The 25,685-nt window shown below is 34.2% G+C and overlaps 1 protein-coding gene across 1 annotated transcript; it reads right to left on the reverse strand.

The window, feature by feature from the left end:
- Nucleotides 1-13,510: 13,510 nt before the first annotated feature.
- On the reverse strand, nucleotides 13,511-14,704 carry LOC110618656 (probable carboxylesterase 12). The gene has a single exon (XM_021761843.2). The coding sequence runs from the start codon at nucleotides 14,574-14,576 to the stop codon at nucleotides 13,617-13,619; it is 960 nt and encodes a 319-aa protein (XP_021617535.1). The 5' UTR covers nucleotides 14,577-14,704; the 3' UTR covers nucleotides 13,511-13,616.
- Nucleotides 14,705-25,685: the final 10,981 nt, after the last annotated feature.

A 25,685-nucleotide genomic window follows, 5' to 3' on the forward strand; every position in this document is an offset into this window, starting at 1 on the left:
GAAGAATTTAGATGTTAGGGATTTGAAACCCTAAATGTTAAAGTCTGAGTTGGACCAATGAAAATTAGACAACTCAAATGGTTTAACTAATGGGGCTTGACAACTCAAAAGGAGAATAGTAAAATTGATTGATTACCCATATCTCTCTATAAAGTGAATGACACTTTCTCTTTTTTGTATAAGTGGCATGGCCTTCATTTTTCCTTCTTTTTTCTTTTTCTAAGATCTATTGAGAGAATTCTTCTACCATTATTGAGATCCTTTTTTTCAAGAACAAAAGTGTTTTATTTTTGAAAATTTTTGTATATCATTATCAAGCAGAAAAAATATTTCTTTGTTCTTCTATCAAGTGGTATGGATAAAAACTTTTAAAGGACAAAGAATTTTTGTTTTAAGGCTCAGAGATTGTGGACAGTAAATTTGTGTGGACGAGCCAAAGGTTGATGTTTGGCAACCTAAAATTAAGTAAAAGAAAAGTTTAAGGGAGCTACAAGGGTGACTATCTCTAATCTCCTTTTAGGATAGTTTTAATGGCTCCTTTTTCCTTCTAAGTGGCTAATGGAATTTTAATTGATCTAACAATATATAAGATATGTTTGATTGATGTTTGTATTAATTATTGATTGTTAAAATAAAAAATTAGAGTATTGAGTATGTAGCCTTTGTTTAATTAAAATGAATTTTTAAAAATATGTAATTTTATCCAACACGTGTTTTAATAGCTTTCATTCCATTATTTGAGTGAAATTATATCTACCTTCAGGAGTTTGATGGTATTCAAAGTGAAAGTGAATTATCTTGTATCTTTATGATATATACCAAATCCCTCGAGAGACCTTTTGCCTCTTTGCCCCTTCTCCTCGCGTTCGTGTAAATGACTTAATTCTTGTGGAAGATACTATTACGGTCTTCAAGGAGCAGAGGAATGAGGGTTCTCAATTTCCTATAGACCCATTTATTGTTGACGTTCTTCGGTTTCATAAGCTTTCGGTTGTCCAGTTTCATCCTAATAGCTGGAGAATCCTGGTGGCTTTTCAGTTTGTCTGCCTTAATAACCATATTAAATCGAGTATAACGCTCTTTTTCCAGCTGTACCAGCTAGGTACCCGTAAAAATGAAGATTTTTGATATTTTAGCTGGTGAAAACATTTGAGTATGTTTGACCGAATACCTTCCTCCTTGAAACAGTGGAAGAATAAGTTTTTTGTTCTTCGTCACTAGATGTCGAGGGTTTTGGACACCTTCAAACGAGTTGACACTTTTAGGTGAAACTGAGGAAGGATGGAGTTCTAATAAGGAGGGAGGAGGATGAGGCTTTAGCCTCTCTTGAGGCAGTGAGGAACGAAGTCATCTTCAGGCGAACTAGACTCGGGGTCCTTACCCGCCGAGCCTGGGGAAGGCACTTCCCTAGCTAGAGATCAGGGTACTTCTTTTTTTACCTTTTTTAAATTTTGAACTGCCTTACTTACTTACTTTTCTCTTTTTTGCATACATGGCTGGGTTTAGAAGCAAATCTATGAAAGTGGCGTGTGCCGCTCGAAAAGGCAAGACTGTTGTTGGGGCTACTGGCCCTATGCTAAGTGCGCTCACCCCACGGAAGAAGTGATCATGCTTCCTCCTCCTTATGCTCAACCTACAGTAAAAGAGTCGGCCCACTTATAGCGTGAGTCTTCTACCCTAGGAGCCTATACTTTTGCCCTAGCTTCTGAGCTTCCTGTTGTTGTCCCCACTCCTTCTAAACCCGCTCCTACGAGCATGGGAGTCGAATCTTCATGGCTCTGAGCATCCAACGCCTGGCCTTACCGCTAAATCAGGTGCCCCCACTCCTTGATTATCCTACTCTGAGCTTCCTGTTAATCAAAAGTTTTTCGAGGCCCGCGGATTGCTGCCGCTTGAATAAGTTCAAGACCAATGAGATTTTCGATAATGTCATGTACTCTACCCTAGAGAGTGCTCTTTGCACCTATGTGGCCAAGCAACACTACAAATCCTTAAGGTGGGAGTTTGGCACACAAGAGATGGGCAAGAGGCTCTTGGCCGAGGAATACTCGAGGTTGAAGTCTCGGGTCGATGAATTGGAGGGCACTATGAAGGATACCCTAGATTTAGTGGATAAGCTCTAGGCTGAGCTGAATGAAGCTAATACTTCCAAGCTGGTCATTGAAAATCAAGCAAAGACCGTAGAGAATCAAGTGATCCTATTACATTCCTAAGTTCTGGAGCTACAAGCTTAAGTTGAGGAGGCACGGGCTGCCTCTACCAAAGTTGCTAAGCTTAAGGCAAAGTTGTAGGAAACGATGGCCCATGGTGGGGATGTTAGTATATATACCCTAGACCATTATCTTGGACCTTTTTGTATGTCGTTTTGGTTATTAATAAAAAAGGTTTTTATCATTATTATTTGTTTGCATGTTACATAATAATGATTATCATCCCTGGTTACTTATTATTATATTGATAATAATAAAATATAGCTAGTATGATTATTGATTGATAATCATGAGATGATTATGTATATGTTGATATAATTCAATAATTATAGATACTTGTTAGAGAACAAAGTATTGGATGGACCCGCATTGAGATCACTACATGGGTCATTGTCATAAGTGAATCTCAAAGTAGTTATGTCTTAATCCTTTGACTTGAGATTGTCATAGTTTCTAACATAAGGACTGTTATGTTTTGACATAACCAAACGTTATCTTTAATCGGACAATCATAAAGGTTATGATTGAGCATAATAGAAATTATATAGAGGATAATGAACAATCAAGATATGATTTGTCCCTCTCTTTGAGAGAGATATCTTCTGGGCTCCTCGATAAGTGAGACTGAGAAATGCATGGCCGTGCTCAAATGAATTGATAGTGTGATCAATATCATTTGATTTTTATCAGTCTACTTAGAGATCGAGAAATCATAAGTTTGAACATTATAAGTTTGACATTGACCATGACTTATGTTCAAACTAGATATCGTGTGACAAAGGGATTAATACATATTCTATATATTAGGCTTTATCGGACTATTGATCCTCATATTAGTTGGGTAGTCATAATGTCTTGCTAGAGGCCGCTTATGACTTATGGGCCTTGTGGGACTGGGCCTATTGCCAATTAATGTGAACCTATTGGGTCACACACAAAAGAACGTTGTTGATGTGCTATGTCATATTAATGAGCTAAAAGTCTAAAGCCCATTAATATAATTAATAATAATAAAGTGTTATTATTATTAATATTAATATAATTAATAATTATAAAGTGTTATTATTATTAATCATTAATATAAATAATAATAATAAAGTGTTATTATTATTAATATTAATTAATAATAATAAAGTGTTATTATTAATTATTTATTATTATGAGATAATAATATTTAAAAGATCTGCAATCTATCTGTAACTGATACAGATAAAGGACTCTATCACATAAGATATTTGAGTATCTGCGAGATTGTGATAGTGGGTTCTAAACACAACTCTTTTAGGAAAAGAGTTGTGGGAAAACAAAAGACTGAAACGTATAAATAGTCCTACGAATTGTGGGGCTGATGATTATGATGTTAATTTTTGAGAAAAATTCAGTCTAATTATTGCAGATTGTAGAGCACATAATCTATCCATTTTTTAGAGAGCTAGTACTCTAGAAAGATAGAAGACGTTCGTGTGGATACTATAGAGGGTGTTCGTTTGAAAAAAGTAGCACCATCAGTCCGCCATTATATCTTTTGGACGAGATTAACAGGTTAGTATCATATCCTTCTTATGAAATAAATGAAGCACTCGGATTCTGGGAAAGGAAATCCGAGATTTTATTTTTCTGCTGCGCAATTTGGGTTGTAATAGTCTCGGGATTTCCCAACAGGAGAGATGTTCGTTCGAGGCTAAGGCTCGGTAAAGAAGAAGCCGATGAAACAATTTTCTTCTGAAGGCTTCTCTTAGATAAACAACATCTTCCCTGACAATGAGGGAGATGAGATTGAAGAGGGGGAGAGACGAGCTGAGGACAACCCTAACAACTGAGTCACCATAGAAAATGTAATAGATGTGGGAAATGATGATGTAATAGAGACTCGGGCGAAGGAACCTAAAGATATTCCTCCTCCCATGTAATCTTTTTAAGACTTTAATGAAAATATTTTCTCATATCATGTCTTTATTTTCACTGAGTATCTATATGCCCTGTGCTCATTCATAGCCCTCTTTCAACACTTAAATGAATTTCTCTTAAAGAATTGCTAAAGGTTAACACCCGCCAACCATATTATAAATAGCTTGAGAACCTTTGAACAATGGAGTTAACACTTGGATTGTGGACTACCTCGGGTTTGAAATATCCTATAGGATTTTTTATAATCTTTAAGGTTAGTACTTGCCTGTGGACACCCATCTTGTCGCTTGAGCCTCGAATGTCTCAAAATTCTTATATGGGGCTATTACTCGATAATTGAGTCATGGCAAAACTTGCCTCATGGTCTGGCACAAAGGCCTCGATTTAGTGGGACCCTCGCCTGTTCTTTTGGCTTGGCTTATACTCGCCCCGTGGCCTTGGACATGCCTTAGGATTTTTTTTTTAAATTGGGGATCAGCATCTAATGAGACCCACCTTGTTGCCCTTTATGATCGCTTTTGATGAGTGGGACCAACACCGAGACGGTTTGGCAAAACCTGCTTTGTGATATGTCCTGGCAGGACCCGCTTTATGGTCTCGTTCAATGGGACCAACTCTCGGATGGTCTAGCGCAATTCGCCTTGTGATCTGGCCTAGCAAAACTCTCTTGTGGCCTTAGTAAGTGGGACCAACGTCTGGATGGTCTGACGAAACCCGCCTTGTGACCTGGCCTGGCGTAACCCTCCTTATGGTCTTAGCGAATGGGACCAATGCTCGGATGGTCTAGCGAAACCCGCCTTGTGACCTTGCCTGGCAAAACCCACCTTATGGCCTTAGCAAGTAGGACCAATGCCCGGATGGTCTGGTGGAACTCGCCTTGCGACCTGGCCTAGCGAAACCCGTATTGTGGTCTTAGTGAGTGGGACCAACGCCTGGATGGTCTTATGGAACTTGCTTTGTGACCTAGCTTGGCGAAACCCGCTTTGTGGCCTTAGCAAGTGGGACCTATGCTCAGATGGTCTAGCGAAACCCACCTTGTGATCTAGCTTGGCGAAACTCGCCTTGTGGCCTTAGTAAGTGGGACCAACACCCAGATGGTCTGGCAGAATTCACCTTATGACCTGACCTAGTAGAACCCACCTTGTGACTTGACCTGACAGAATCCATCTTGTGACCTTAGCCAGTGGGACTAATGCTCAAATGATCTGGCAGGCCAGAACCCGCCTTGTGGCGTGGGACTAATGTCCAAATGGTCTGGTGGAACCTGTCTTGTAACCTGGCTTGGCAAAACACGCCTTGTGGCCTTAGTGAGTGAGACCAATGCCCGGATGATCTAGTAGAAACTGCCTTGTGACCTGGCCTAGCGGAACCCGCTTTGTAGCATTTTTTTGTCTCAATTTTTTTTGAGGAAGGCAATCCCATCATTTATTATCTCTAAAGAACACAATATATGAAAATACCTTGTTAAATCTATTATTGATAAAATTTCTTATGTTACAAAATATATCGGGAGTGAGGAATCACTCAGCCTTTCAACTTGACCAGCTTATAAGACCTCTAGGCAAATGACCTTCAAGACTTTTATATGGTCTTTTTTCCACTTACCGGACTAGTAGTTTCATTTGTAGTCTGCTTACTTTCTTTGATCATCTCTAGGTCCCTCTGTTATCACATGTATAACCCCTACAAGCTCTCGATCGGGGGTGGTTTCGAGGGTTGTTTTCTCGGGCTCAGGTCTCTTTTCTTTCATGCCCTTCCTGGTGAGTTTTCAAACAGTGTCATTCCTTATCAGCCTCTCGATCTCATCTTTTAATTGCGGACACTCTTCTGCCGTATGCTTGTGATCCTCGTGGAAACAGCAGTACTTGGTCCTGTCAAGTTTCTCTGCTTTCTCGGGGTTGAGCTTGGACAGCCACCTGATTTTCTTATTATTATTTTTTTATCCACATTAAAATACGAGTATGCAAGTCATTCAATGGAGTATTATTCTTATACTTACTTTGATCATTCCTTCATTGAGAGATGGGATAACTTCTGTGATCTCCTTCATGTCCTCACCTCTCTGACTTTTGACTTTGCTTTTAGTTCACCCTCTTGTCCTCTTTTAACGCTTGAACTTTGTCATCTAACCTGATGTACTTTTGAGCTTTGTTTATCAACTGTTGATACGTTGTGATCGGATTTTTAATCAAAGAATCCATGAATTGGAATTTCGCATTCCTTTCTTCAATGCTTTATATTCTATCTCGTGATTTAGTTCTTCCACCTGTATGGCCTCAGCATTGAACCGTGAGGCAAAACTCCTTAAAGACTCACCCTCTTCTTGGCGGATTTTTCACAAGTTAGAGGAAAACTTTTTAGGAAGTATACACGTAATAAATCTGGATTTAAATATCATAGCAAACTGTGTAAAGTTTTGAATCAAACCTGAGCTCAGATGTTGGTACCATTTTTTAGCCAAATAGAAACACTCAGCATAACAGAAATTTGTTAACATCCAGAAGCTGCATGGTCGTCTTGAAGATTGCCAGGTGGCTTTTGGGATCTGATGTTCCGTCATATTTATCCAAGTTAGGCAGCTTGAACCTGGTTGGGATCTGATGGTCGTCTTGTACTAGCTTCCAGTCGATACTTTTCATAGTCTCGTCATATTCATCTTCAGCGATGATGTGGCCAGCTGCTTAATAAGGGATATTGCTGGCTAATAGGTGGGTAATATTGCGATTACAAGCGTAGTAGGGATGCGCTGGATTGTGCCTAATATTGGTAATTTCATACCGAGACATGCCCTGTCGAGAGAAGGGCAAGTTTTTATGATGAACCGGCCGAGTCTTTCTTTTCTCGGACTGGACTGAACTGCGTTTCCTACTTATTAAATCTATATTTTATAGTGTCAGCTGATGACTTAATTTAAACGATTGTTATGTAGTATCAAATATGTATATTGAACTTATCCTTTTTAGTATTGATTTGCTCAAATAAAATTTAAATGCTATTTATTTTGGACAATTTTTATAAATTTTGTATAGAGATGCAAATGATAATAGAGATAAATCAAATTTAAAGGGAAAAAAATGGATATAAATTGTGGCGAACTATATGTCATTAAAAACACACCCATTCATGACAATTAATTAAATTCATTATAAAAAAAACTTTTTTCGTAGCGAAAATTTTTTTTATCATAGGTTTATTATGCAATTACAATGATGATTGTTACGAAGATAATATTTCATCATTATAATCTTTGGACGATAAAAATTGAATATTTTGTGATGATTTTAATTGTAATAATTTATCTAATTTTTTATAGTGAAACTTTGAAGTGGTCGGCATGTCTGTACTGGACATTGGTGAATTTAAGAATGTTGATGGTCTAATCTTCACACTTTATAAGTCGGACTTTCTATTGTCCTGTCAGACTAGACGGAAAGATTCATAAAACCCTTTTAAATTCTGTGTATAGATGCCACGATCTCAACGGTCCAGTTATTTTTATATTATTAACCCTTTAAGAAAATCTCACCCTTTTCCTCTTTCTCCCTTTACTTCCCTCCACAGTGGTTGCATGCCGACTGTTGTTAGGAAAGACGAGGACAGAGCCAAGAGTGACGTAGCAATTATGGAGGTGGATGAAAATAGGAAGGAATCATCAAAGAAAGGGATCAATTACTGGGAAATTATGTGGATAATGAGATTTTTGAGGGATTACTTGATGGGTTTGCTTTCATTGAAGGGTACAATTTGGAGGATGTTCTGGGGTTTGCTAGAAACGACCAGGGCAGTGAAATGGAGGACTTGTGTGGTGGTACTGAGCGGAGCTAGCTTTGATCAAGTAAATTTTCTATCCAGCTAGCCTAATGGGGATGGTGATGCATGATCTCTTGTTGTTGGGTACATATTTGTATTCTTTGTAATGAGAAGATGATTCTTTTCCTACCTAGGACATTAATTTTTGTCTTTTTGCATAGTGTTTAATTATTACAGTTACTTTTAGGAATATTTTATGAATAATTTTTTGAAAATAAGCGGATTCTGAGTTACCACAACCTCAATTCTTCTCTCTTTATTACACTTGAGATTCATATTTTCTTGAAGTATTTGTGAAATCATTTTTCATCATGATGAATGAGAGCAGATCTAACGGTGGCAGCAAGTTTATGGTCACAATTATCAAGTGCCTATTCATTCCAGTCCATAAAGTAGTGGGTTATTTGAAATGCATATAGTTGTTTTTTTTTTGTTTCAAGGGAGAGAATCATGAGTTTCTTAAAGAGAAATGAAGGGAGAAAGGTGAAATTATATTAAAAATCAGGGACTAAAGTATAATTTATTCAAATTATAACGATCATTTCATAGACTGTGATGGAGAATCGATGAATCAAATTAAATAAAAATTTGTAATTTAATTGAATTTGATTGAATTTAAAATAAAAATCTGGATGGATATATGTATGATTTACAATGTTTGTGAATGCAAACATAATGATAATTTTGGTTTTCACATTCATATAAGACTGTTTAGCGTTGAAATCATGAAGAGAGAATCGGACTTCTCACGTTTATGTTGAGTAAACATGCCAGGTTTTGTTAGTCGAACACGTGATTTGAATTTGGTGGAAAATTTATTTCTTTTTCACACTGTTAGCTTAAACACGTGATTTGAATTTGGTGGAAAATTGATTTCTTTTCCACACTGTTACCTCATAACTGAAATTAGTAGTTGTAGAGCAGAATAGCTTTGGGCTTTGGTGCTTGGGTTTGGGTTGAGGCAGTAGGTTTAAGTTGTAGTGTTTGCATTTTGTGGAAAAGTGAGAGGTGGCTGAACAATGTCAAAAATGCATTCTCAATTTTTTTTTTTTTATTAAGAATTGAGAATAAAAAAATAAAATCTAAAATCTCTCAAATTTATTTTATCAGATTAAATCTGCGAGTACAAACATGTTCTCTATTTGTGCAGTATTTTGTGACCTAAAGAATAGAGGTGCTTGATTTTTAATAACTGTGAAAGAAATTATCTATATGAGATTGAATTTGAAAATAAAGTCTGAAATAAAATTCAATATCTTGTTTATAAAATTCTTAGTTTAAATCTTTTATTTATTTTAATTTAATTTTTAATCAGTATTGTAGTTCATACTTACCCAAAGATAATAGTAAGTCACCTCCTGCTCACCAACCTATTATTTTTGTAGTTATTTGGCATTAGAGGGTATTCATGTCATTTTTATTATTAATTTTTATTAATTTATTTTTATTTTTTTAAATTTAATATATCAACTAAATAAATTATATTATATTTTATAAAATTTTTTTTTGAATCAATATATTTTATAAAATTTAACTTCCCAATATATTTTTTGAAAAATAAACTTTTTAGAAAATTGATTAATTTAAACCAAACGATGCCTATGTGTTTTTTCTCTCTTATATTTTCAATTATCTCATAACTTAGAAAAGAAATTGGGAGCTAAAAACAGAATTCTCTTAATTTTAAATATTCTATTAAAAATGAGGTTATTTTTTAGCTAAAATTAATTTTATAATTATTTTTAAACGAATTATTTTCCATACGTGCATTGAGAAAATTTTCTATATTCATGTGGAATGAGAAATTGTTCATTAGAAAATTTATAAATATTACGTATAACTTTTCATATTCGTACTGAATTTAATTTTTTATGAAAATTAACTGTAATTTTATATTTTTTAAATTATGAAATATATGTATAATTTATTAATTTTATGATTTAAAGTATTTTTAATTTATTATTTTTTTAAAATCTAACTGAAAAATTATTTTTTTTCAAGCCTATGAAAATGGGTTAATTATTATAATAATGCTAATAAAAATATAATTTATCAAAGTAATGTTGAGATGAAACAAATTATAAAAATAATGTGGTGCAGACAAGAGAAAAAAATTGATCAAGAAGACGCGAACTGCAAAAGCATTTTTCCAAAAAATTTTGTACTGGTGCGGTAGCGTTTTGAGACTAAGAAACTGCCACTCCAATCGGCGGTTTCCTAGCCCTTTGAAGTCCTCGAGAAACTCATTGTCAATTGTTTAAGGCTTGCATTTTTTTTTCCCTTTGCACTATGTTTGGGAAGTTTTACAGGGAAAAGAAAATAAAGAGAAAAAAATAAAGAAGAAATTTTTTTTTAAAAAAAAAAGTTATTTTTCGTCTTTTGTTTGAATGGTAAGAAGGAAAATATTGCTCTTTATTTTAACAGTTAAACTAAATAAATTACTACAAGAATAAAAATATAATTTCAATTATTTACTGTTCATTTTTTCTTCAATTTGGAGAAAAAATTATCTATGGGTCCCACAATTTACTTTCTCAACTTATTTTTTTCTCTTTCTTATTTTCTTTCTATCCAAACAAGTGATGCGTGAAAAAAAGTTTATTTTCCTCTCCAAATTTTCCTTCCCTTCTTATTTTACCTCAATCCAAACATAGGTTTAGTTCAATCAGCTCTTTTTTTGCTAATTTCTATAGTATAATAAAATATTTTACACTTTGAAAAGAAAAAGAAATCAATATTTAACAGCATAAGGATGTATTTATTTGTTGATTTTAAATTGATAAATACAAGTAAAAAAGAAAACTATATAAATTTAATAATTACATACGTTGAACTTAAAAATAAAATATAAAAAATGATGATTATATAGTTTAATATTAAAATAATATAAATTTATTGGAGATTATTTTTTTAAAAAAAGTGATCTATTAAAATCTAAATTAATAGTTAAAAAAATTATTTCTATTAAGTTTATACATAAGACAATTATTTAACTATAATTAATTAATATAATGTTTAAAATTCTTGGTTATTTTAAGAATCTTAGTGGGTTAATTTAATAAAATTATGTTAAAAAATCAGTATATAAGATAAATTACTTTTAAAATATTGTTAATGGGATAGTGTTACTTTAATATTATTCTTTTCACTATAAATTAAATAAGTTTCTAATGATACGTTATAAACTAAAATTTAATTATTTATAGATGAGAAATTAAAATTTATTTATATTATGTTCCATTTATTTATAGAAAATAATATATATTTAAAAAATATTTTTTATAAAAAATATTTTCTATAGTAGAAAATATTTTAGTTAGTTAACTTATTTTTTATGATTTAATTTTAATTTAAAAAATAAAATTTATTAATAATTTATATATAGAAATTTTAATAAAAATTTCTACTATTACACAATAATTGTTAAAAAAAATTATGTACTGACGCTCAAAAAAAGATCACGTGATAAGAGTCTATTAAAATGATGTTTGGTTCTACTGAGTGAAAAGAAAATTCGAACGCTTTAAGTCGATCTCAAATTGGTTCAGTTTGTCAGAACTCACTCTCTCAACTATAGGGTAAGACTGCATAGGAAGTTATCATTAACAGTTATAATCTGACAGATCTCATTTATGCATGTAATCACGGGATCTCCAACCAATTAATCAGTGAGATTTTTTATCAATGAGCTGATCATATCATTGTCAGATTTTCAAAAAATACTATAATTAACTTTACTTTATTAGAGTATATAAGTTAACGATCACATAGATAAAAATAAGTTATTCTCTTATATAACTATTATTGTATTTTAAGTAATTACTTACTCTCACTATTGTCCTTAACTTACTAATTTGAACATTGAAATGACTGATATAAGCATCAACTAATTCACTTTTTTCTCTTTTGTAGAATTACTAATCGATACAATTTTATTTAGTCGACTAATTATAATACAATTAAATTTTTCGATTAAAAGTGAAAGAATGATGATGTATTTATTTATACATTGCGTGTATTATATAATTTATTATTAAAATTAAATGTTTATATAAATTTAAAAAATAAATTTTTAATATTTTAATTTAGATATTAAACCTCACTTTATGTTATTTTAATATTAAACTATATAATCTTATTTTTTATATTTTATTTTTAAGTTGGAGGTATGTAATTATTAGAGTTACATTTATTATAATACTCTAAGTAAAAATTTCTTACTATAAATAAATTTATATAGTTTTCTTTTTAATGTATTTATCAATTTAACATCTTTACATTTAGAAGTGAGCATTCGGTCGGTTCGATTTAAAATCGAACCGAACTAAATAAATTAAAAATTAAAATTTTAGTATTTATAAAAATCAAACCGAATTAATTTTGATCAGAAATTAAATTAAATCAAACTGAATTGGTCTAATTCGATTTGATCAATTTAAAATTTTAATTAATATTTTTATTTTTTATACTTTATTTTTAGTATTTTAAAATTTAATTAAAATATTTTAACCTTAATTAATATGATCTAATCTCTCTGTATTATTGAAAATAATATACTATTATTAAAAATAATATACTATTATTACTAATTGGTTCAGTTCAGTTTTTTTTATTTTTTTATCAAAATCAAATTGAATCAAAATAACTAAAATTTTTGAAATTAAAATTTGAATCAAATTAAAATGAATAAAAAATTAAACAAACATTTAAATTAATTCAATTTGATTAATTTTTTCGATTTAAACTAAATATTTCTATCCCTATTTCCGCTATTAATTTTTTTTTTTTTTCACGAAGTGTAAAATGCTTTATTGGACTATAGCAATTAGCAAAATAAGAGCCGGTTGAACTAAAGGGGAAATAAAAAAATAAAAAAAGTGCAACTTTAAATAATTGACAATGAGTTTCTCAAGGATTTGACAGGACCAGAAAACCGCCTATTGGGCTGGCGGTTTCTTAGTCTCGAAAAGCTGATGCACCGGTACAAAATTTTATAGAAAAACGCTTTTATAAAAAAACGCTTTTGCAGTTGGCGTTTTCTTGATTAATTTTTTTCTCTTTTATGCACCACATTATTTTTATAATTTATTCTATCTCTACATTACTTTGGTAAATTATTTTTTTATTAACATTATTATAATAATTAACCCTCTCTTATATGGATTAAATTTAACTCCAAAACATCATTTGATAATTACTCTCATCATATATTTACATTATTTAAAAAAAATTGTGTAACTTTACACATAAATTTAAGATGATATAAATATAATCGAATATAAGTCTAATTAAATTTTTATATTTTTATTTAAAAATTAAATAAATTCAATTTAAAATTTTAGTCCAAGTAAATTCTTATACTATTAGCAAGGGTGGTCAAATAAGTTTTTATTTAATATAATATTATTTTTAATAATAAAAATATTTTCATATAATAAAATTTATTTTTATTATTTTAAAAATTATTTATTATATTTTTTTCTCTGAAATGGAAATCAGGCCGAAGTCAGATTTACTCTAATATATTTATTATCGGCATCTATATATTTTTTAAAATACTAAATTTTATTATAATTATAATATAATCTCATCATTATCAATAATTAATACATAAAAAGTTTTACATGTAATCACTTATGTTTATAGCAGTGTGATTTATATATATAAAAAAACAAGAAAATATGATTTTCAAGACTTATCTTTTTGATTTATGAAAGATGCCATACTTTTAATCATAGCCTTGGATTTCTCGTTCTCCGGACTGAACAAATGAAACACATGGTCTTCTTCTTTGGCTTCATCAACCTCCACTGATCCTCCCCATCCACTCTTTTTCAAAATCTCAGAATAATACCATCCTCTGTCTCTCAAGAAGTCCTTCTCAGCAACAAATACAAGCACTCTGCTGCATCCCAAGCTTCCAAACTTTGGATCAGTAGCAGGATTAAGCAAAGGATCATCGGACCCACTACTTGAAGGATATGCAAAATACCAGAACCCTTCAATCTTTGATCTTGTTTCTGATTCCTTAACCTCATTTCCTATAGGCTCTTTACCCCAGAAATATGGATGTATTAGAACAATTCCCACAAGATTAATGGCAGATAATTTCTGTTCACCATATTTCATGGCCATACAGTGTGCTATATTCGCACCAGCACTATCCCCGGCGAAGAACACAGAACTCAGATCTGCATGGAAGTTCAGCCACTCTTCAGGACCATCTCCATTAACATGGGAAGCAACCCAGTTGAGCACAGTCCACGAATCATCATATGCAGCTGGGAGACAGTGCTCTGGTGCTCGTCTGTAATCTACGGAAACTATAATGATGTTAGCCTCTGCAGCCAATATGTTACAGAAGTTGTGGTAGTGAGGAGAGAAGGGGGATTCTATGCAAAAGCCGCCGCCGTGATAGTAAACAAGAAGAGGAAGTTTTTGGTTGGGGTCGGTGTTCTTGGGGAGGAAGAGTCTGGAGGATAGATTTGGTTCTTGCGAGTAAGGGATATCTTTAGATTGGACATTGGTGTCGGGATCCAGAGAAGGAGGAACAACATGGATGCCCATGAGTCTCTCTACTCTGCCATCTTTGTATGTGCGGAGAAAGGGAGAGTAATCTAAGGCAATTTCAGAGCTCGTTGAATCCATTTGGAGGAAGAAAGAGAGGAATGAATCAAAGTTGATAATGGAGTCTCTTTTTCAATTATGGGGAAGAAGAGGGAGAGGAATGGAAAGAATGGGAGGCCAGCTAACTCGGATGCTGATATTTAAGCCATCTACTGTCTGAAGTATGGGCTTGATCAAGGACGGTAGATATTAGGGTTGGGCAATAGAAGGGGTATTTTCGGATATCCACATAATTTTAATAAAACGAATTTAAGTAAAATAATATCGGTTGTAGGTTCGCATCAATTTAGATTTTATATATAGAGAATAAATAAATAATTAATTTAATATAAAATAATATATTTTATAATATTTATAATTTTTTATATATTTTTATTTAAAAATTAAAATTTAAATATTTTTTAGAAATATTAAATATTTTAAATAAAAATTATTAATAAAAAATATTTTTTATATAAATTATTAATTAAAATATATAAAATTAAATGGATTCAAATTTTATTCAACTAATAATAATTGAGTTTCTAATAATTTTTAAATGAGTTGAAATGAATTCGAATAATTTAGATTAATTTTTCTAATTTTAAAATTATGTACAAAATAATTTATATTTTAATTTAATAATAATAAAAATAAGATTATCATGAACTTTCTATTCAATTAGAAAAAATGCAAGTGGAGAAATGAGTGTGCATCCAACGTTATTATAGTGTTAAAGTCAATTAAAATATAATTAAAGGAAAAAAAGAGAGAAAATTCAGTTAAGAGAAAAGATAACAGAGTCCGCATTTCGTTTTTTGTTTTTTATTATTATTTATTTAAAGAAATAAAATATACCATTTCAAAAAAAAAGAAATAATATATAAAAATTTATTAATATTATTATAAAGATATAAATTATATTTAACTAATAATTTACATAAATTGTACTATACATAAAATATTAAATTCAAACAAAAATTCGACAAGGATATTACCTTCTTATTGAATAGTGAATTCATAGTGTTTGAAAATTAATACATAATGCAAATAATTTTTTTTCTAAGAAAAAAACAAGTTAGTTAATTTTATTTTTTAAAATTATTAATAATTTTTAAAAAATTATCAATACATGAAAATTACTAAAATCTCGTTGTTATTAATTAATGTCCACAATTTCATAGTACAAATTATTTAATTTTTAAAAAATTTAAATTTTTAGCTGTGTTTGCATATATAGAAAATAGATGAAAAAGAAAATAAATTAAGAAAAAAAATCATTATTTTCTTATTTAAAAAAAGGTAAATCTCATCATTATTTTCTCTCAAATTTTGATAGAAAATAACAAATTATAAGAAACAAGTGTATTTTATATATAAAAGTTATAAAAAGCATCTGTTAAAGTTATTGTTAAGAAATTTTATAGGATAAAATTGTAATCTAACTATAATTTTCTAAAATTGTAGCACTAGGCTTTCTAATCTGTGTTATTTTAGATAATTCCTCCAAGATCTATCAAAATTATTTGTATTGTAATTTGAAAGGACCAGTTTTTATCAATTAACATTGGTTATCAGGCCATTGCATGCCTTTATGCACTCAGCACATCTGCCTTGGACATGAGTATATTTTATTAGCAAAGAATAATATTCGGGTTAAATCGAAAAAATTGATTAAATTAAATTAATTTAATAATTTAATTTGATTTATTTAATAAAATAATTCAGTTCGATTTTATTTTTTAAAATTTTTAATTTAATTCGTTTGGTTCGATTTTAAAAATTAAAATTTCGATAAAATCAAATCAAATTGTATTAAATATATTTCAACCTGAGTAAAACATTTTCCCTTATGTTTTAGTAGTAAATTGATTTAAAATTGGGAAAGGAAGTTAAAGGTTTCAAATCTTCTTATCCATATTTTATAACTTCAGCCCTTTTTTACCTTTTTTTTTTCAAGTGTAAATGTTAACCATTTAATTTTATTAAATTTGAGCCGTCGATTTCATGTATATATACATTAAGATGAAAAATATAATTATATTTTTTTTATTTTATCTTTTTTTTTTCTTTCGACCGTAAATTTTAACTATCTATTTTTATTAAATTTAAGCTGTCAATTTCATGTATACATACATTATGTTAAGATGAGAAACCTTAATTATATTCTCTTTATTTTCTCCGTCACCGCCTCCTCTTTCTTCTCTAATTTCATTTTCTTTTTTTTTTTCAATATTAGCAATCTATTCTCCATTGTTGAAATAAAATCCAAAAATTCAGCATGCAATACCATAAGCTTCCTAGCATCACAGCAGCACAACTCCAAGCGGCTTCTTGCATCGCCGATGTTGCAGCTCCAGCCAACCTCCAATGTGGCAGCGTCGTAACTCTTGTTAGCATCGTAGCATCACAGCTTCAATTTGTAGATCCTTATGTATGTGCATGTTTGTTTGTCAAAAAAAATCCTTGTACGATGATTTGTATTTCTTGTATTATGTTACTTTTAATATTAAGATGGGTTTATAAATATTATGTTGATTTGTATTTCCTTATGTAAATTTCATTTATCTCCCTTTGAATTGGTATTTGGTGCGAAAATGCAAGAAAAATAAGGGAAAAAAGGTCCATCTTGTTAGCTAGAGAGACACTAGAAGAAAACCAATGAAATTTCTGGAAAAACGACAGGTAATTTCGGAACCGAAAAAGTGAACTGATTTCAAATTAAAAAAATCAGTTCGATTCGATTATGTTAATCATATTGGTTTGATTCAATTTTTATATTTATTGAAAATCGATTTTTAATTTTTTCGATTTATTTTGATTTTGAATTGAACTGATCGATTGCTCAACCCTATATTTTATAAGTGAGTTCTACGGAAAGTTTTTTCTTTTTTATGTGATCCATATCACACTAATTCTTTTATTGATGCAGTTGCCAAATTCTCAAAAGGGTCATGCCCACTAACTAGTGCTCTTATATTTTGACAAAATTAGTGATATAACATAATACTCGTCTAAAGTATGCCATGAGCTGTCACCATATGATTGAACCACATGGCAAGACCTTAATAAATCATGACACTCGGTCATGCGAGTCTCATCTATAGAAAAGGAGACTCGATCACCATGATAGTTAATACTCGAAACGATAGAAGACCCGCCCTCTCATGAACGGTCGAGCCTTTCATGACATATAAGTTACCGTTAAAGTATAGAATCAAGCAGATCATCATTATGCCTATAATCACAAGATCTCTTATCCATTAGCTGGTACTAGTTGAATTTTCAGGAGATTCACCAACTAACTCCATCTTCTTATAGTATAGACTTATACTCACCTTCTCTGATAATTTACTGACTTGAGCATCGGAGTGGCTGCCCATAGGCGCCAACCACCTCACTTTCTTTCTTTTCTTTTGCAGAGTGACCAATCATCTTTAGCTCCTTTTTGGCGACATCATTTGGTTCTATTATTGGATTCCCATTGAGTTATTCTTGTTCATTTGGGATAAATCTGGCTTAGCTTTCTATTTATCTTTTCACTCAAGTACTTTCCATTTCTGTCACTTCACTCTTAAAATGACTGAAAACTCAAAGTTGTTGCTAAGTCTGCTGCCAACAGGGGAGCCATCGTCTCCTCCTCCCCTGGTATTGGATAGGAAACTCCTCCCATAGTCAATGAGATAGACCTCAACAATCTAAACAATAAGCAGATGGCACAAAACATAAAAAAAGCTTCAGGCAACTCTTGAGCAATATAAAGCTCGAGAAGGGGCCTCATTCATGGCTCCCAGAATAAGGGAGGAAGCTTCCTTCGAGACCCTAAAGAATTGGAAGAAGGCAATTCACACGGTCCAAAAGAAAGGCCAAACTGGAGGATGAGAAATCATCGGACGAGGCCCCAAAGGATGTTGATTGGAAGTTGGTTCAAGCAGTACAAAGGTACCAGAAGGAGCAAGAGAAAGATTATAGCTTGGATGACGCCTCATCCCTACTAGAGGAAGTTCTTGAAGAAACTTTTCACACGAAGTTCAAGCTGCCTAGTTTGGACAAGTATGATAGAACGTCATACCTCAAGAGCCATCTGACAATCTTTCAAACTATGATACAGATTTAAGATGTCAACGATTTCGTATTGTGTCGAGTCTTCCCGTCCTCCCTCATAGGTTTGGCCTAAAAGTGGTACCAGCATTTGAGTTCAAGTTCTATCCATAGTTTTACACAACTGGCCATGTTATTTATATCTAATTTTGTTACTTATATACCTCCTAAAAAACTCTGCTCAGACTTGCAAAAAATCCGACAAAGGAGAGGGTGAGTCTTTAAGGAGTTTTATCTCACGTTTCAATGCTAAAGAAATATAGATTGAAGAATTGAATCATGAGATAGCATGTGAGGCATTAAAGAAAGGGACTCTTAACATAAAGTTTATGGATTTGTTAATCAAGAATCCATCAGCCGCGTATCAATAGCTAATGGATAAGACACAAAAATACATTATATTGGATGATGAAGTCCATGCAATAAGAGAGGATAAGAGGACAAGTCAAAGTAAAATCTAGAAGCCAAAAAGGTGACGCTAGATCAAAAAAATTATCCTGTGTCCTGAGGGAGGAACGACCGAGGTAAGTATAAGAACTATACTCCCTTAAATGACTCACGAATATATATTTTGATGTGTATAAGGAAGAATGACAAAGAGGTCAGATGGCCCTCTAAGCTTAACCTTAATAAAGCTAGCAGGCGAGACAGGAAAAAATATTGCTGATTCCATGAAGATCACAGATATACAACAGAGAAATGTCGATAGTTAAAAGATAAAATCGAAAGACTAATAAGGGACGTCACACCCCAAAATTTTTCCAGAAAGGACAAAGAGGATAGGAGACCTAAGCTTGAGGTAAGAATCCCAAAAAACACTATTGATAGTGAACCCATATATGTGATTGCAGGCAGCCCTAGTGATTCTAAAGGCAACAACAAGCGCGCTCTTAAGGATGTCTTATCTGTAGAGCAAGAACAATGGATAAAGCAAGAGATAAAGTTCGGGCCAACAGATAAGATGATAGAATCTTTGCATAATGACCCGCTAGTTATAATGGTTTAGTTGAATAGGTATGACATGAGGCAAGTCTTAGTAGACACAAGTAGTTCTATTAACCTTCTCACTTTAGAAGTATTTAACAAGTTGGGTTTAGATAAAAATAATCTAGCTAAAGTTTCCTACTCGTTAGTGAGACTAGGGGACAAAATCGTGGCAGTACTTGGTACTATTAATCTCCCACTTATGTTGGGAGATGAGAAGCACAAGCGGAATCTGTATTCAGAATTCATGGATACTCGATCGCCTGGTCTTAAATTGCCACGGGATAATAATTAACGTGGGTGCATTGTGTTTAAAGTTACCAATTCCAAAGGGATTGGCTATTGTCTGAGACAACCGGAAGTCGGCACAAGGATGTTGTAGGCAATATACGAAAAGCCTTAAGAAAGCAACGATACCGATTGATCTACTGGAAAAACCAGATTCTCATATGAAGCTAGAACCAACAGACCTAGTAGAAGGGGACTTCTTAGACGCAGATAAAAAGATATGCTTTGGAACTGTATTGAGTAATGTAGTAGAAGATGATTTAGTAAAATTACTAAAGCACAAAATGACCACTTTTCTTTGTTTCCAGAGGTTGTAACAGGTGTAGACCTAACCCTAATCACCCACAGGCTGTCTATTGATAAGTCAATAAAACTGGTATAGTAAAAGAAAAGGAAATTTTTCATGGAGAGACAACAGGTGATTAAGGAAGAAATTAATAAGCCTTAAGTGCAGATTTAATAAAGGAAGTCCAGTAACCTATATGGCTCGCCAATGTAGTATTGGTCAAGAAGGCAAACATAAAATGGAGAATGTGCGTGGACTTTACTTATCTAAATAAGGCATGTCCAAAAGATCACTATTCACTCTCATTCATCGACAGGTTAGTAGATTCTACCTTAGGCTACGTCGTAGTCTTTTTTATAGATGTCATTTTAGGGTACCACTAAATCTTAATGACTCCTAAGGATGCTGAAAAAACCTCTTTCATCACGGATGAAAGGGTTTTTTTATTATAAGGTGATGCTGTTTGGATTGAATAATGTAGGGGCGACCTATCAAAGATTGGTGTCGAATATTTTTAAATATTTGGTGGGAATGACAGTTGAAGTGTATGTGGATGACATAGTGGTGAAGAGCCAAACCTTACAGGATCACCTAGGCAACATTTACATGATTTTCGATGTGTTGGATAAAGCAGGTATGAAACTCAACCCCGAAAAATATACTTTTGGAATAAGGGCTAGAAAATTTCTAGGGTACATAGTCTCTAAAAGAAGTATAAAAGCAAACCCAAATAAAATTAAAGCCATAAAAGATATGAAAGAACCTAATTGTATAAATAATATACAAAAAATAAGTGTGCAGGTTACTGCTCTTGGCCAATTCATATCTTACTCAGCTAGGAGGTGTCTTCCATTTTTAAAGTATTAAAGGTAAAAAGAATTTTATAGGAGGGGAAGAGTGTGTTGAAACATTTCTGAATTTGAAAAAATTTCTCATCATCTCCACCTTTGCTAAGCTTGCTCGTCGAAGGCGAGATTTTATTTCTATACTTATCCATTATGAAGGAAATGGTAAGCTCAATGCTTGTACGAAAAGACAAGAGAGAGCAAAGCCCTGACTACTATGCTAGCCAAGTCTTGAAGGGTGCAAAATTGAATTATCCCCCTCTCGAGAAGTTGGCCTTTGTAGTTTTGATGTTTGCCACAAAACTTCATCCTTATTTTAAGTCTCATACTATAGAGATAAGGACAAACTATTCTCTTCAAAAGGTGCTTCATAGGCTAGAACTGTTAGGGCCATTGTCCACCTGGGCCATGATGCTGTTAGCATATGTCATCAGGTATGTTCTTAGAAATGTGATGAAAGCCTAGGCTTTAGCGGACTTTATTGTAAAAATGACTCCACCACTTGCAATCTCTGAATTGACGGTTGAATAATGGAAGGTGTGGGCGGATGGTACCTGTGGAGCCGATAGTTTTGGAATTGGAATTCTCCTGCAGAGTCAGACGAGAATAAAGTTACGATATACAACAAAACTCACCTTCAGTACCACAAACAATGTGGCCGAGTATGAGACCGTGATCATAGCACTTAAGATCATCGTAGAAATAGGTATGCAAAAGTCCATTATTTTCAGTGACTCACAACTAGTTGTTAATCAATGTCAGGGACAGTTCAAAATTTGAGACCCCAATCTTGTCAAGTATAAAGAAAAAGTTCGATCCTTAATAACAAGGATCAAGGACAGGCAAGGAGATTGTGAACTTCGTCAAGTGGCCAGAAGCTACAACGAAGAGGCTGATCAATTGATGAACAAGGCAGCGGTAGGAGAGCAACACTTGACTAAGCTGCTCTAGTTTGAAGTACTGCATACTCCAGCGACCAGTGAAGAGGAGACTTTTGTAATACCCGGCTAGATCCCGGCATCGAAATCCCGACTTCCCGGCAGAATCTCCATTGGAATCTGGAATTTTTGAAGATGCCAGAGTCTTCTAGAGGGTTAAAATGTGTTTTCTAAAATGTTTTTACTGATTTCATGGTTTTAAATGGAAAAGAAGTGAGTTTTTTTTTTTTTTTTTAAAAGAAAGGATCAAGGAGGCGTTTACCAGGTTCGGCCGCCGAAAGTCAAGTTCGGCCGCCAAACATGAGAAGGTTTTGGGAGTGCTTTTGGCCTCCGAAAGCCTTGTCTAAACTCACCAAGGTTCGGCCGCCGAACCTCAAGTTCGACCGCCGAACATGCATGAGTTTAGGGGGCATGTTAGGCTGCCGAAGGTGGTTCAGCAGGCCGCCTATAAAGGCCCCTCAGATCGGAAATGGGCGAGTTTTCTCCCCATTCTTGAGCTCAGGTGAGTTTTTGTCCTCCTATGGTCATTTTCATGTTTTTCTTCATCTCCTTCATATTTTTATGAGCTCCATGGTTGTTTTGAAGGGTTTTCAAGCTTAGATCTAAGTTTTGGGAGCTTGGAGCTTTTGGAGCTTGGATTCTCCACACCTCCGAGTTAGAGATCACACAACCCTCGATCTTCAAGAGGTAAGTGTAGATCTTGGCTTTCCTGGTGTTTTTATGAAGTTTTATGAAGGTTTTAATGTTTGGGTATGGGTAGATATGCATGTTTAGGTTTTGTGGGTTTTATGCCCAATGTATGTTATGTGATGTTGTTTTGAGGAGTTTATGTTAGTTTATGCTCCTCTATGCATGTGGGGGGGAGTATGCATGATGGGAGAGAGTATGTGAGGATTTTGGTTGTTTTCGGTTTATGTTACCCCTTTATGTAAATGTGTGTTTTTGTATGATATATGTAAGGTTGTTGGGGTTTAGGATAGTTTGAGACCCCTATGTGCTTGGTTGCATGTTGTAGAATAGTTAATGCATGTTTTAGGGGTGTTTGGAAGGTTTGGGAGGCTTCAATGCATGAGAAGCTGAGTTCTGCCCTTCTGGGAAGAACTCAGGTTCGGCCGCCGAAGGTGGTTTCGGCCGCCGAACCTGCCTTTGAATGCATGGATTGGCCGCCTAACATTGCCCCCGAAAGTTGAGTTTTGGCTTGAAAGCAGACTTTCGGCCGCCGAAGGTAATGTTCGGCCGCCGAAAGTGCCTGACTTTCGTCTCTGGAGTGAGGGTTCGGCCGCCGAAGGTGCCGCCGAACTTGCCTGACTTTCGTCTCTGGAAGGGACCTTCGGCCGCCGAAAGTGCCGCCGAAAGTGCCTTGTCCAGCCTTTTTTTTGGGTGTTTTCTATGCATGCTTCTATGATGTTTTAGGGGGGTTTTTGGGGAGTCTTTTATGAGTTGTTTAGAGTATGTTTGGCACCTCACTGGAGTCCACCTGTGTAGGATCGGACCCGAGGAACCGAGGTGTTTAGCAGTGTCAGCCGTTTCAGAGTCGGCCCTGAGCTAGTCACAGGTGAGTGGAACTAACCCTTATGTTTTAAAAGTTAAACGAATGTTATAGCATGATCCATGCATCATAAAATGCCATGATATATATAATAGGTTGTGCTGCACTAGTATTCACGAATATGATGCATTGCATATTATGTTGTTGATGTGGATGAATGTTGAATGATCCTCTAGCCCTCACCATGATAGTATATGATGATGATGATGATGATATGATATGAGATGGAAAGACCAGGTCGCCCCTGGCACTATGTTTATGCAAGCGAACACTAGGTGAGGCCTAATCGCCCCTGGTGTAGTCGGACATGTTATGATATGAGTTATGTAAGCGAACACTAGGTGAGGGCTAATCGCCCCTGGTGTAGTTGGACATGTTATGATATGTAGAGGGCTAGTGGTGACAAATTCATCCTTGCGGTGATATGTTTGTGCTGTGGCGCATTTCATGAAAGCATATGTTAAAATGAATTGTTTTCTTTATGGTTTTTGTTCACTGGGCTTTATAGCTCACCCCTCTCCCCTAACCCTAGGTTTGCAGGGTCAGAGATAGTTCAGAAAGTCATCAGGATATGGCTATGGTTATGATGTGAAATAGAATAGTTATGGACATGATGTAATGTAAGGTTATGTATTAATGTAAAAGAGTTGTATTGAAAAATGATATTATGTAATATGTTCAGAATTATAGTATCGTGCTTGGCCCGAGTTGGATAATCCCTTTGTGCATGAGTTTTATTTTATGTTGAGATATGTGTTGGACCGAGTTTGGCATAAGGTATGCTGACCCTAGGGGTTCTATGAGTTTAACCATAGTGCATACACAGGTCAAGCTTGGTAAAGGTAAAGTTTTAAATGTTTTATGGAAGTGTTTGTTCATGTTTGGGATTATATCAGCTGTACAGGATGCAGAGTAGGCTTGCTACGGGTCCCGGCGGCCTTATGCCGACCTGGATCCTAGCGCCGGTAGCGGTCTGGATTTTCGGGTCGTTACAGAATGGTATCAGAGCCCTAGGTTCACATGGTCGGACCTATAGTGTGTCGGGCTCATAGAGGTTATAGAAGGGCAAGCACAATAGGAGAGATCATGTCCACTAGGATAGGATGTCGAGTCCTGTCTTCTATGATTGATGAGGTGAAATGCCATGATTTTATGCATGTGCATAAATGTTATGTATGATATGCTATGTATGCCTTGTATGTGAGGTAGGTTCATGTGTTTCCACATGGACCGCATGATGCTAATGTTTATGTGTTATGTTATGCTTTCAGAAGTTAAGATGAGAGGAACTCGTCGATCTGCTAGATTGACTGGAGCTCCACCAGAGAATGAGGGCATGGATGCCCAATCCCCTGCTCTGCAGAGGGTAAGATCTTGTAGGACAATCAGGGAAGGTACATCAAGGGACCCTAGAAGGTCTTTTGATGCAAGTCGGAGGAGATCAATTCAGGGTGGTATGTCAGATGATGTAATGGAATCAGAGGAGGATAACCAGAGAAGAGATAGTAGTTTGGGCATGAGTATGTCAGTAGAGGATATGGGAGAGTCCCAAGGAGGCACTCAGGCCTCGGGCTTTGTTCCACCACAGTATCCACCCTACCCACAAGGGCCAGGGTATCCGATGGGAGGTACGTCGGATTTCTTCAGCTATAACCCATATCCCACCTTTATGCCCTATCCTCCCTTTTACCCACCGTACCCCTAGTACCCCATGTTTCCACCCTCATCCTCTTACCCAGGTCCAGCAAATCCTAACTCAGGGAATGCTGCACCTCCTTCACCACCAACAGAACCAATAGTCCCTGATGTCCAGATACCCAAACCTGGTTCATCAGTTGGGGGTAAAGTAAAGATGACAGATTACCTAAAGTTGGATGCCCCCAAGTTTGAATCAGGTGATGACCCTTTTGAGTACCTCAGAACGGTGAAGATGATAACGGATGAGTTGGGAGCAAGTGACAGTAGAGCCATTCAGATGGCAGGGTTCACATTGAAATGCAAGAAGGCAAGGGAATGGTTCAAAAACTATGTGGACCCAAGGTGGGAAGGCTTATCCTGGGAGCAGTTTGCCAACGAGTTTGCAGGGTGGGCTTTTCCAGATAGTTCCAGAGAACTAAAGATGATTGAGTTTGAGCAACTAAGACAGACGGAAGAGATGAG

The sequence above is a fragment of the Manihot esculenta genome, chromosome 7, assembly GCF_001659605.2.
Source record: "Manihot esculenta cultivar AM560-2 chromosome 7, M.esculenta_v8, whole genome shotgun sequence".
Classification (NCBI taxonomy): Eukaryota; Viridiplantae; Streptophyta; class Magnoliopsida; order Malpighiales; family Euphorbiaceae; genus Manihot; species Manihot esculenta.

Bases quoted from the DNA above. Each gene is read 5' to 3' on its own strand.
- LOC110618656 (XM_021761843.2), bottom strand. From the start codon at position 14,576: ATGGATTCAACGAGCTCTGAAATTGCCTTAGATTACTCTCCCTTTCTC.